Source organism: Lagopus leucura, unplaced genomic scaffold (genome assembly GCF_019238085.1).
Source record: "Lagopus leucura isolate 7727_CA_CO unplaced genomic scaffold, USGS_WTPT01 Super-Scaffold_73, whole genome shotgun sequence".
NCBI lineage: Eukaryota > Metazoa > Chordata > Aves > Galliformes > Phasianidae > Lagopus > Lagopus leucura.
This window is the reverse complement of record NW_024962252.1, coordinates 53,701,998-53,714,191: the sequence shown is the minus strand read 5'-3', so window position 1 is coordinate 53,714,191 and position 12,194 is coordinate 53,701,998. Positions and strand designations below refer to the sequence as shown.

Sequence of the window (12,194 nt, the reverse complement as noted above, 5' to 3'; positions counted from 1 at the left end):
TCCAGTTTTCAATTACTTTCTTGAAGAGACAATTTTATACATCCAAGATTCTCACTAGCTTGGTATCTACACCCTATCACGTGGTCTAAGAAGCTTCCCAAAACCCTCAAGTCAAGCTACTTCACCAAATACTGGCTTCCACTAGCATCGATGGGAACCATCATTTTGCAGTTGGCTTCACTGCTAGCAGCATAAAAATTGTGTTTTTCTTCTGTAAAAAGAATCCAAAGTAGTTCCAGAAGTCTGTTCCAAGTGTTTCTAATTATACCACAAAGATCTAAAAAGTATCAGCTACACATGACTCAATTACAACCATTAAAAGCTGCTCCTGCATGCAGCAACACGAGCTGCTACTCTTCTTTTTACATAGCTGTACAAGGTAGTCCACCCAGCAAAGACAATGGGCCGAAGGGTGCTAAGTGAAGCGGGAAGGACAAACCAGGCCAATGATTACCACATGAAGTGACTGTGAAGAAGTGCATCTCTTACTACTGTCTCATGCAATATTTTAAGAATTCAGTGTCACAAGTAACAATTTTTTTCAGCAGACAATGAATAGCACACAATATAATTACAACTCTGCCATAAACAGATCACATTAGACAATCAAAAACTTTTCCAGACATCAGATGCTGTCCTGGTTTTGGCTGGGACAGAGATGATTTTTCCTTCATAGTATCTGATATGATGCTGTTTTTCTCCTAAAGCCAAAACAATGTTGGTAACACACCAATATTTTAATTGTTGCTAAGCAGTGCTGTATGGCGCCAAGGACATATCAGTTTCTCACACTGTGCTCATGAGGGGGCTAAGGAGACACAAGAAGTTGGGAGGGTACAGAACCAGGACAGCTGGTCTAAACTGGCCAAAGGAATATTCCACACCATGTGTCATCATGCAAAACAACAACAACAAAACTTCTAAAAGCAGTGGGGAATTGGCCAGGCAAGCAGCCAGTGCTTAGTGATTGGCTGAGCATTGAGCATTGGTTGGTGGGTGTTAAGCAACTGTTTCTGCATCACCTGTTTTGTGCATATCCATATAAACACATCCAGACGCACATAATATCATTACCACCCTTTTTTCTTCATTTTCTATCTCAGTAAATAGACCTTATCTCAACCCACGAGTTCTAATTTCTGGGTTTTTTTTCCCTCCAGTTCTCTCTGCATTGCACTGGGAGGAGGTGGGTGAGCAAACGATATGTGGTGTTCAGCTACCTGCCAGGTTAAACCACAAAAGATGCCTACTCATTATGAGTATTTCAACAACTCTAAATGAAGCTGTGCTCTCTTCTCTTACGCACACAACTTTTCTAAATGACCATGCCTCCACCTGTTCTGTTGTCACTTTCTGCACAATAGCAGCTCGAGTGACTATGAAGAAAGGAGAATCTAGGGTTGAACCAGGGCCTGCAACTTTCGCTGCTCTACAGCAGACACTGTGGGATGGACCCAGATGGGGGATCAACATGCTTACATTCAGTAGGGACCTCTGCAGTACTCAACGTACTAGAGTACAGTGCCTAGAGCATCCTTCAACTCTCCGTGAAGCAGACAAGATTTGGTGAACCATTCTCTAGGCTCCAGTGACTAGAACAAGAGCACAGATGTAAATTAATCATGTCTTAAGCCTGATTTGAATGCCTCCCACAGTAGGACCAGAGGAAAATCGCTTTCCTTCATCACCTGCATCACAAACACTGCCATATGTGGACACCTGAAATTGCCCAAACAGTTCAGGAGGTAATGAGCAACACAGAATAACAGATTTACTGATGTCGGAAAAGACCACCAAGATCATCCAGTCTAACTGTCTACCTACCACCAATATTCTCCCACAAAATCATGTCCCTCAGTACAACATATATATGTTTCTTGAACACCTCCAGTTACAGTGAGCCCAGAACCTCCCTGCGCAGCCTGTTCGATTGCCTGATCACTCTTTCAGAGCAAAAAAAAATTTCTGAACATCCAACCTGAACCTCCCTTGGTGCAACTCAAGGCCATTCCATCTAGCTCTATCACTAGTAACAGAAGAGAAGAGGCCGACCCTCACTTCACACAACCTCCTTTCTGGTAGCTGTAGAGAGCAATAAGGTCTCCTCTGAGCCTCCTCCATGAGAAACAATACCAGTTCCCTCACTTGCTCCCCATAAGACTTGCGCTCCAGACGCCTCACAGCTTCATTGCCTTTTTCTGGACATGCTCCAGCACATCAGTGTCTTTCTTGTAGTGAGGGAGTACTGAACACAGTACTCACGGGGCAGTCCCACCAGTGCTGAGTACAGAGGGACAGTCACTTCCTTGCTCCTGCTGGCAACACTATTTCTGATACAAGCTAGGATGCCATCAGCCTTCTTGGCCACCTGGGCACACTGCTGGCTCACATTCAGCCAAGCATCAACCAACACCCCCCCCCAAGTTGGTTTCTTCCCCAAATCTCCCAGCCAGTCCGCCCAAAGCCTGAAGTCTTGCCCAGTGTTCTTAAAGCCGAAGTGCAGGACCTGGCACTTGGTCTGTATTCACAGACAAAAACAGCTAAGACAACAATGCTAACGCTGTTTCTTGTACATAGATAACCTACATTATGTTAGTTAAAACTGCACCATGGCACAGACGTACTTGAACTCCTCACAGTTTTAACTCCTTATCTTTAAAAAGAGAGTAACACAGCAGCTCCCAATTGAGAGGTGTACAGGAAGAATAAAACAAAGACTGAAGCACCAGAGGTACTGCCATAATGATACATGACAGTTAAATCAAGAAGGCATAGAGCGCATTTATCACACATAGATACTTCATTTCTCAAGCTCTGTTCTAGTTATCTTAATATTTTTTAAGTCTTTTTAAAAGTACTGTAGTTAACTAGGAACTTCCTGCTGCACAGACCTAATAAAGCAGTAAGCAGCAAAACATAGAAGCATAAAACTGTAGTAACTGCAACCATCAGAACAGATTCCCCACTCCAAAGAACCCTCACTGCCAGCAAGTACCCAGTGCGGAAGCACTGCACTCAGATCAGCCCATTTTAGTGTTCCAGCTTTGGCACCATTGCATCAAACCCACATCTACCCTCCTGAATAAAGAGCAAATAGGTCAAATGCCAGTATTAAATGATCCTCCGGTATTAGCTGTAAGTCTCAAATATAAGTGAAGGCAAACCATGCTCTTTACTCTTTTTATTTATCGGTTCAATCTGTATAACGATCACATGCTACTGTGAGATACAACTAAAATCAGTAAGAAATAAAAAAGGTTATTGATAGGTTTGCTTCCCTCACATATGGATTTATGTATAAATAGAAACATATATAGCTAGAGGACAGATGAAGGATTGTTTCAAAACACAACTAAATAACTATGACACTTCTATGTTTTTGCAGGTACAGCATAAGAAGTACAAAGCTGCATTCTCTGGTGAGTACAGATGAAATCCAGGTGCCACATAGAGAACTACACAACTAAAAGGGAAAAAAAGAGTACAAGATCACAGAATGCATAAAACGTCTATCTTTTGATTCCTCTTTTAACAACAGTTTCCATTATAGCTTGCATTAGGAATGCCAACAATTACTAAGTTATCTTCTGTCATAATCCTTTGGGAACCTTGCTTGTGGAGCCAGCAACAATCCTCCACCATGTAGAGGACAGCTAACCAAGCACTGACTAGAAATCCCTGCGACAAGTGCTGAGGGAGCAAGGGAGATGAGAAAGCACCCCTCCTGTTAGGCCCTGCCCTACTCCTATGGGCACAGCTGCATCCTGGACCTCCACGTGCTTTTCGGTCCACATTCCTCAGGCATGTCTGAGCTTGCTCTCACAGCCCTCCTTCCTGGGGAGCCTCCTGCACAAAAGCAGGCCTTCAGCTTCTATTGTTCTCCTCTCCCTCCCACCCTCATCCAAAGCACAGGCTTCCTCAGCAGCACAACACTGATACCAGCTCAGCACAGCGTTCTGCTTCCTCAATGCTCAAGCCATGATACTGCTATCCCAGCGATTAGGCCAGCAGGGCCTTACCCTACTTGCACATCTACCCATCACTAAAGGGCTGTCTTTTGGCTGTGAGGACACAGCCCTCTCACCATACTTAGTTCATGGAGGAGGAAGCACGCTGCCAAGGTCTTCAGCTGGGCAAGAAGCCCAACAGCACCTCTAAATTGGCCTGCCTCATCGGCCACTAAATTCAAAACACAAAAGAAGCAACACCTTGAGACCTGCTCTTCTGTTTGGGCTGGGAGAACATCTGTATCAGAAAAGTTATCTTTTATTTAATGACAAAATAGGCGTATTACTGAGCTGTTCATAAAGCATTCACCCAGCAAACTTCATTCCAGTCATACAAGACTCGGTGAGATAAGAAAATATATTATTAACATTAAAGATAAAAGCATGACAAGCTAAGCAACCTTCATTTTGCATACACAAGACAGACATCAGGATCATATTAGACTAGAAGCGTGTAACAACATTCCTTTAGCAAAAGCCTTAGCCCTTGATGAGCACCAATTAAGTACTAATGGAGATCTCTCCTTTGATCAAAAAGAAAGATAAGATCATATATGCACCACAGAGCTTTGGTTGTAACACCACAGCAGATGCTTAGCTTCCCTACACCTAACTACTAATACAAGAAAGAGTCCAAAAACTGAAGAGATTTTGGTACTACAGTGACCAAGGTGTAAAAGGCTATGAGAAAGAAGTAAGAGAAACTACTCAAACTCAACACGAATGCATTATTACAGTATAAGTCAGTCAGATACTGAATGAATGTCTGTAGGCCAAAGTTACAAAGGTCGGTGATTTGGTCTCACCAAATCAAAACACAAATGCTTGATTTTATCCAGCGTTTGTAATATTTGATGAAAAACAGCTGTGTTTCATAGTATCATAAAAATCTATTTTAATAGGCAATGATTGTTTAAAGCTATTAAAAAAAAGAACAGGCAGATTCCATGCACACATCCTCCTGGCAAATCCTCCAAGCTGTGAAATGTTACTGTACACACTCTGAAAAGATGGAGGCAGGCATATGGAAATCCACAATCTACTTACGCAAAGCAAGCATGGCCCAGGGATATGAATGATACCTTATACTCAGAAGTCATCTCACTGAAAGGAATATGTACCCTAACATCAGACAGAGATCCAGAGTCAAACAGCATTTTTCTTCATATTTCCTAACTCTTACTGCAAGCTTGTGAAGAAACATTAAGATCTGAGACCAATCCTGTGACTGAAAAAAAAAGGTCCTGAAGATCTACTGCAAATATGTAGGAGTCTGCTAGAGAGGCCCCAGTTCTGTTAGCTTTTATCCATCCTCTCCTTCCCTTCTCTAGGTTAGCCTTGAAAACATCAGAATCTCACTACCTCCTCTTTTTGACAGGACTTACATATTTGGGGTATCTGGAGGAAAGAGCCAAGAAACGTTGCCAAAATAACAAACCTCCAGGGAGGTGAAACCCAAGTACGTGATGTTGACAGGAAAATGCAAGATTCAAATTAAGACTAATAACATCCCAAGTATGGAAAAAATGCAACAGTAATCAATTTTTTCCATTTATTCACAGAGACACTGTTAGGACATAAGCATTAATCTATTCTCACTGTGAAGCTTCCCTGCAAAGGAAGATCTCATTCTAAGATGCCTGGAAGGAGCTTATCTGTTAGAACACGACTTAAATCAGGCAATCTGTAAGTTTAGATTCAAGAAATCAAGTGAAAGAACAAATAACACCCCTCCCCCCTCAAAAAAAAAAACAAAAAAACTATGCTTACACTTGTTGACAGGCTGTATGCCACATCACTCATAACTGCAATTCATCTAGTTGCATCTGTTGGGTAACAGCCTTTTGTCAGGTTCTTTTACTTAAGAAAATAAAACACCATCACAAATTTCAACAAGAATTTTATCTAGTGCTCTGTATTTTGTCTTCCACTAGCTCTTGTGGTGTGCTAGACAGCGTACAAACAGAAAGAGGCACGATCCTTAGCCAAGAGGCTTTATATGCTGAAAACAAGAGTCCCAGGCAGAAACATGAGGAACAAACTCATAGCAACTAGAATTATGAACATCAGACACATTTCATCAAAAATGAGACTGGCTACAGAAGGCTCAAACAATGGAAGAAAAAAGCTTTTGACCACTGTAGAAAAAACATGCAAGAAAGAGGAAAAAATACTACAGAAGCAACAGCTAATTGCTACTAACTACTGAGCAATTATAATTGACAGAAATTTCTTCTGCTATCACTATATCTCTGGTGGACTAATACAGAACATCTTGGCTTTTAACAGTTCTGTGTCTAGGTACTACCTAAAGATATATGCTTTGTACCCACTACCTGCTAAAATCCTTTGTCACAGCTGCATTATATTACTAAATGTTACAATCAACTTTCCAGTAATGCTCACTGAGATTTTAGCATTTAAAAGGTTTCTTTTCAATACATTATGGTGATAGCCCTCTGCTTTTAGACCTCTGATGTCTGGTTAAAATAGTTTGAAAAGCCAGTTTGAATAGTTTGAATGGCAAAGCAAACAGAGCAGATTGTGAGGGGAAAGAAGAAAAAATAAAATAAAATCACAGAACCCATAAGCAACAACAACAAAAAGAAAACTGTTACAGAAAAAAACAACCATGAACACGTGAACACAGAGGCCAACTGATTCTACATTTTTCATACACATTCACATAGCAACAACGAATGAATAATTTTAAGCTAGCACTAGAACAAACTGGTTGTACAGCTTTTTACTTTAAGTTATAACCGACAGACAAATGCTAAATATATTTATTATATTCACCTTCTGCTAATGAAACATTACAGGCCAGCTACATTCAGAATTTCAGCTGAAATACCTGAGAAGAGGGTGTACATTCAACCTCATCTGCATAATAAAAAAACTCTTTACAAATATTTTTGAGTAAACAAGCAAACAGAGAAATTAAGGCTTATTAGTGTTAGATTTTTTCAAAATACTTTCAACACAATAGTATCCAATTGAGAATACTTAAAAAGGCTTAAAAAAAAAAAAACAACCACACAACTTCAGTGTTATGTGCTACTTAGAACTGTTTCTGAAAGCCAGCTATGGTTTGGGGCACCCAGCACACAGTTAACACAGCTGACCTTGTTGAAATCAGCACAATAACTCTAAATAAAAGAACATGAGGCCCTCTTGATTAAATGCTAACTGCTAATACATTAACATATTCCCCCTTCTTCTTCCAGGATACCTATAAATAAAAATAGTTGCCCTCAAGTTTTAATGGGAATTGAAATCAAGAATATTTTGTGACATAACAGCCACAGGAATAAATGACATCCATGAACTATTTTGGTAATGGAATAAGTGAATCCGGGGTGCGATAAAAGGACCAAAGCTCCAGCCTGATCCAGAGCTAGCTGAGCACACAGCTACAGTAACAAAGGCCAGACTGTAACGGAGACTCACAACAAGAAGGCATCTAACCACAAGCGTGTCAAACTGTCTTTACCGTGTAAAATTTGGCTTGAAGTCACAAGTCACATAAGTATGCCAGGCCTGGGGGTAAGGGGAAAGAGGAGGAAAACAAAGAGATGATACAACTGTGTTGTCTAGCAGGATACTGGCATTTTTCACATGGGAGAATCTTCCCCTTCTGCAGCTTCTCTTCCTCTCCCATATCCCAGCTGCAAGGTTTTAAGTAGTCAGGGGCTACTGAGACTACAGAACATGCCTCCACATGATCACATTACAATGTTTTCTTCAAATTGTTCTCTTCCAGAAAAGTTATGCCACTTCTGTACTGGACACTTCTCCACATGCGTGTCTGTATGTAATAAAATGAGTTCTTGCCAGTTTCTACAGCCAGGATAGCCAAAACACAGAAAACTACAAAAGCATCATCAAACTGCATCAGCTGCAGTCCTCAAGACGTGCTGCAACTTGCACAGCTGTCAGCCCACCCCACCATAACCCAAATGACTTGAGAAGATGTGGATGCCCCATCCCTGGAGGTGTTCTGGGCCAGACTGAGCAAGGCCCTGGGCAACCTGGTCCTAGTGCATGATATAGCAGTTGACAACCTTGCCTGTGGCACAAGGGATAGAACTGGATGATCTCAGAGATCCCTTCCAACCCAAGCCATTCTAAGCCTCCTTCATGAGTTCTAGCAGACAATTCAGTCTTGAGGGCACACACAAGAAGGTAGTGAGAAAGAAATGAAGTCTGTGAGCCTGTAAGCATCTTAGCTCACCCAGGAACAAGGCTGCAAGTCAAATGCTACCAGGCAAGAGTTAGCTTCTCTTCCAGCAAGAATTAACTGAAAGAGAATCTATTGTCCCTGTTCAGTCAGTTTCAAGACCGATGCATGCCACCAACTCCACAAACACCCTGCAAGGAAGTCAGTTCAACATAGTGACCTGATCAAAAAGCACATTCTCACAGCTAAAGACAACTCCCAAAAACTGCTAGAATCTGCATCACACTGTTAAAAAAAAAAAAAAAAATCATCACTTCAATGCCTTTATGAATACCAGATAGTTTCCTAAAACCGATGCTATAGCTAAAGATCTACCATATCCTTGGTCAGAGCTTGAGAAATGTTTTGCCTACAGAGCTGCTAGTGAGTAAATGCACAACTCTTCAGCAACAACCTTGATTTTACCCTTAGCTACATTATCTGCTACTGTCACTACAGTATGCTTTGCCAGAAAAAACACCCTTGCTTAAAAAAAAAAAAAGCATTCTAGAGTGAATTAACAAGAGCAGGCAAACAACTGCTTTTTCTATCAGCTATTGTTGACAACAATAAACAAAGCACTTTTTATTTAAAACCTGGTTACAAAAACCTAGAAATATTCACATTTACAAAATTAATTCTACATATGCTCTATTCCAAATTACAGATAAAGGTTCTTTACAGGGTCTGCAAGGGAGCAAACAGCACAAAAATCACAATGTGACTCTTCAAGGTGAGGGTTGCTCTGTTTAAAAAAAAAAAAAAGTGCAAGTATTGCAAGTTTTGTCTGCTTGTTTTAGACAGGAAGCCAAGTTCACCAAAAGTCAATTAGCTAACTGTCCTGGAGAGGATGCACAGCTTACTTTTGGAATTTGCTTCATCAGAAGGGGGAAAGTTTCTATGCGCCTTTTGGTTGGGAAAAATGTTGTTTTTTTAAATGTGAAAATAAATTTTAATATAACATATGTTAATAAATATGCATAATTATACATCAATTGATAAATGTTTGATTGTAAATGTATTTGAAATAGAAAAATAGTTAATGGAGAAAAAGCCTTAGTTTTATATTGAACATTAAAATGGCCCAAATGAGACTTCTTATTTTTGCTTCTCCCTATTTTTCCAAAGTCTTACCATTTTATAACATGCATGCATCACTATCTGCAAAACCTATCTCCCACCACCGTTATTCGTGTCATTCTCCTATAATACATCTCCATGGCACCACTACAGGCAGCAAATATCACCAGTCAAACACCTTCCCCACAGCTTGACCAGTTCAGCAGAGATTGTGGTTTTACCCTTCTGTACAGACAGCAAGAGTCAAATAACTGGCATAAGCTCCCTTCCAAGCATCTAGTATTTATAAAACCAACCTTGAGAATTAAAGATAATGCTCCTAAGGTAGAATATAGACTACTGGTATCTGCTGAAGATGCAGTGGTTGTGGGCTACATAGTAGAAAAGCATTTTGGGTTAAAAATAAACCAAGAAACAGTGTTCAGAAGGCTATTAGCTACCCATTAAAGTGTTAATTTTCATATGCAGAGATGAAAACACAACCATAAAGTTTTCCACATCTCGTGTCTTTATGACAATGTCGTTAGGCAGGGAGTGACGTAAAATGACGCCGGGCACTGAGAGGTCAAATACTTACCTGGAAACCGAAAAACAACAGCAGAAACAAAAGTCACTGTCAGTCTTTAATTTATTCTTTTGAATTTCAAAGGACACGTGTTAGCATTAGTCAGAAGATACACCTTCCTACTACAACCAGGCCTCAAATTATTCTGTATAACACTAATTGAGGGTCCAGCTAAAGAGTTACCTGTTCAAGGAACCTGCAAGTAGAATACATTATGCAAGAAAGCAAGCCAAGCGTGCTTAAAAGTAATAAGGCCTTTTAAAATGATTAGCAGGTTTACTCTTTAATCTGGCAAGTTAACAAACTTTCAGTGCCCAAGAGAAAAAACATAATCAGGGAACAGCATTGTATAAATATTCCACATGCCAAAGCAAAAGGCTTATTTCAGTGTAACAATGCACTCCTGTTTCAACCAATACCAACAGAAGAAAAAATCTTTCCATAGAAGTTAGCCGTGTGTTAACGCATAACTTCACAGCACGTTTGCATGGAACCCTCAGGGAGCTCCTGAGGCGGTCTGTCACCGCACGGTGACACTCAGGAGGGCTGGGAGGACCCATCCCGCACTGTACACAACGTGAGCCTGACTTCCCAATTTGACTCAGTCCTGAGTCCGACTCCTGCCAAGCGCTGACCGCAGGCATGTGGTCTAATCAGCGTTATGGTCCTGAGACGTTGAAGTAATGGCTGCTACAAACGAGTGCCGCTCCTCATCCAGGGAATTCATAATTTCACGTCAAATTCAAACCAAGAGAAGCCTGCAAAAACACTTCATGTAACAAAAGACGACCGCACTAAAACACCGTCCTACAAGAGAACAGCAGTCTAGTTTGTAAATCACAAGTCCCTCACCTAATTCACTGCTACATTCCCTGCGATTTATAGACCGTAGAGCAGGAACTGCGAGTGCAAACCTCCGACTGCTACTCAGAAAGCACTCGCAGAGTCCAACCAGACTTGACAAAACGAGTGTCAGAACTGCCCTCACAAAAACACTACAGCGATTCCCCCAGGGGAGCCCGGAGATGGCAGCAGCAGCACCCCGCGGGCACGGCTGCGACAACCAACTTCTTTCTTTCTCTGCCTCCCGCAGCACAATTTGGCAAACTTGGCCAATCGGTCATACAGGGGGAACGTCAGGGAAAGATCTTAGAACTGAGCAGTAAGCGCAGATACAAAGGAGAGAATAAAAGCACAGGCGCGAAGAGTGGGAGAGCTGCAGGGGCCGGAATTCAACTTCCCGTGCAGCAGCACCCAATGTTAATCCCGCCACCGTTCAACGAGATTAATGGATCTTGCCTACTTGAATCAGTTTATAAAGTTTTTGCTTAACGTACGAAATCGAAATGTTTCCGACTAGCGGCTGTCTGCTGCCTGGAAAGCCCGGAGTCAGCGCGCAGGGACTCACTCAACTCCCCGCCCGAAGGAGAGGAGCTGGCACTGCCCTGTGAACCGACCAGCTGCGCGGCCACAGCAGGAGCCGCAGCAGGGAAGGCTCCGCTCGAACACCCGTACGGCGAGCAGCCCGCCCGCCTGCTCCCTCCCCGCACCTAGCCCGGAGAGAAACGCCCACAGCGCTCCGGCCGAGGCGCGCAGCAGAGCTCTCGGAGCCGCGGGACAGCGGCTGCCACCGCCGCGGCGCCCTCCCCGCTGCCACAAGGCCGCCCGGCTGCCGGCAGGGCGAGAGCAGCTGCGGCTCCCACACGGACAGGCGGCGCTGCCCCGCCGGCCCCCGAACCTGGTACTAGAAAACCCTCGCGGCGCGGTGCCCGTACTTACCTTTGGTCCAGTCTACCACTTGCTTCGGACTCCACTTCGTCACCGGCTCCATGGCGGGCTCAGCCCCGCCGGGACTGCCGCCCGCCGCGCTCTCGGACGCGGACTCGCCCCTTCTCAAGCTCCCATCCCCGCTGCCCCGCTCGGCGCCCGCCCTGCGCCAGCCGGGCCGTCCCCTCGAGCCGGCTCCTCCCGGAGCCCGCCCCGCAGCCGCCCCGCCCCCACGTGCTGTCGGCCGGCTCCCTTCGGCGGCGGGCCGGGCCGGGTGCCTGCTTCCGCCCCCAGCGGGACTCCGCGGGTGGCGGCCGGTGGGCTAGGAAGGAGTGACGGGGCGATGGCATCGGTTCGGCCTATGGGAAGCAACGGCCGCGGTGGGGCAAGGAGCAGAGTGAAGCAGCCCAGGGAGAAGGAAGAGGAGAGATGGGCATCTTCGGGAGAAATTGGGAGTCTGAGTGAAATAAACTCCATGAAAGGAAAATAGAGTGATTTTCTGTGCCGGTATTAAGTAGCCTGTGGTCGAACATACCCAAAGTGTGCGTTCACTGGG

At 43.5% G+C, this 12,194-nt stretch overlaps 1 protein-coding gene across 2 annotated transcripts in view; it reads right to left on the bottom strand.

Annotated features, from left to right (window-relative positions):
• The window catches only part of CNKSR3 (CNKSR family member 3), a 63,817-nt gene extending 52,044 nt beyond the window's left edge, over window positions 1-11,773 (bottom strand). The window contains exon 1 of one of the 2 annotated variants that reach the window (XM_042880137.1): window positions 11,651-11,773. In XM_042880137.1, coding sequence (XP_042736071.1) covers window positions 11,651-11,702 — 52 coding nt within the window. In that variant the 5' untranslated portion in view covers window positions 11,703-11,773. The remainder of the gene's footprint in view (window positions 1-11,650) is intronic. The other variant, XM_042880145.1, reaches the window with a different exon arrangement.
• Window positions 11,774-12,194: the final 421 nt, after the last annotated feature.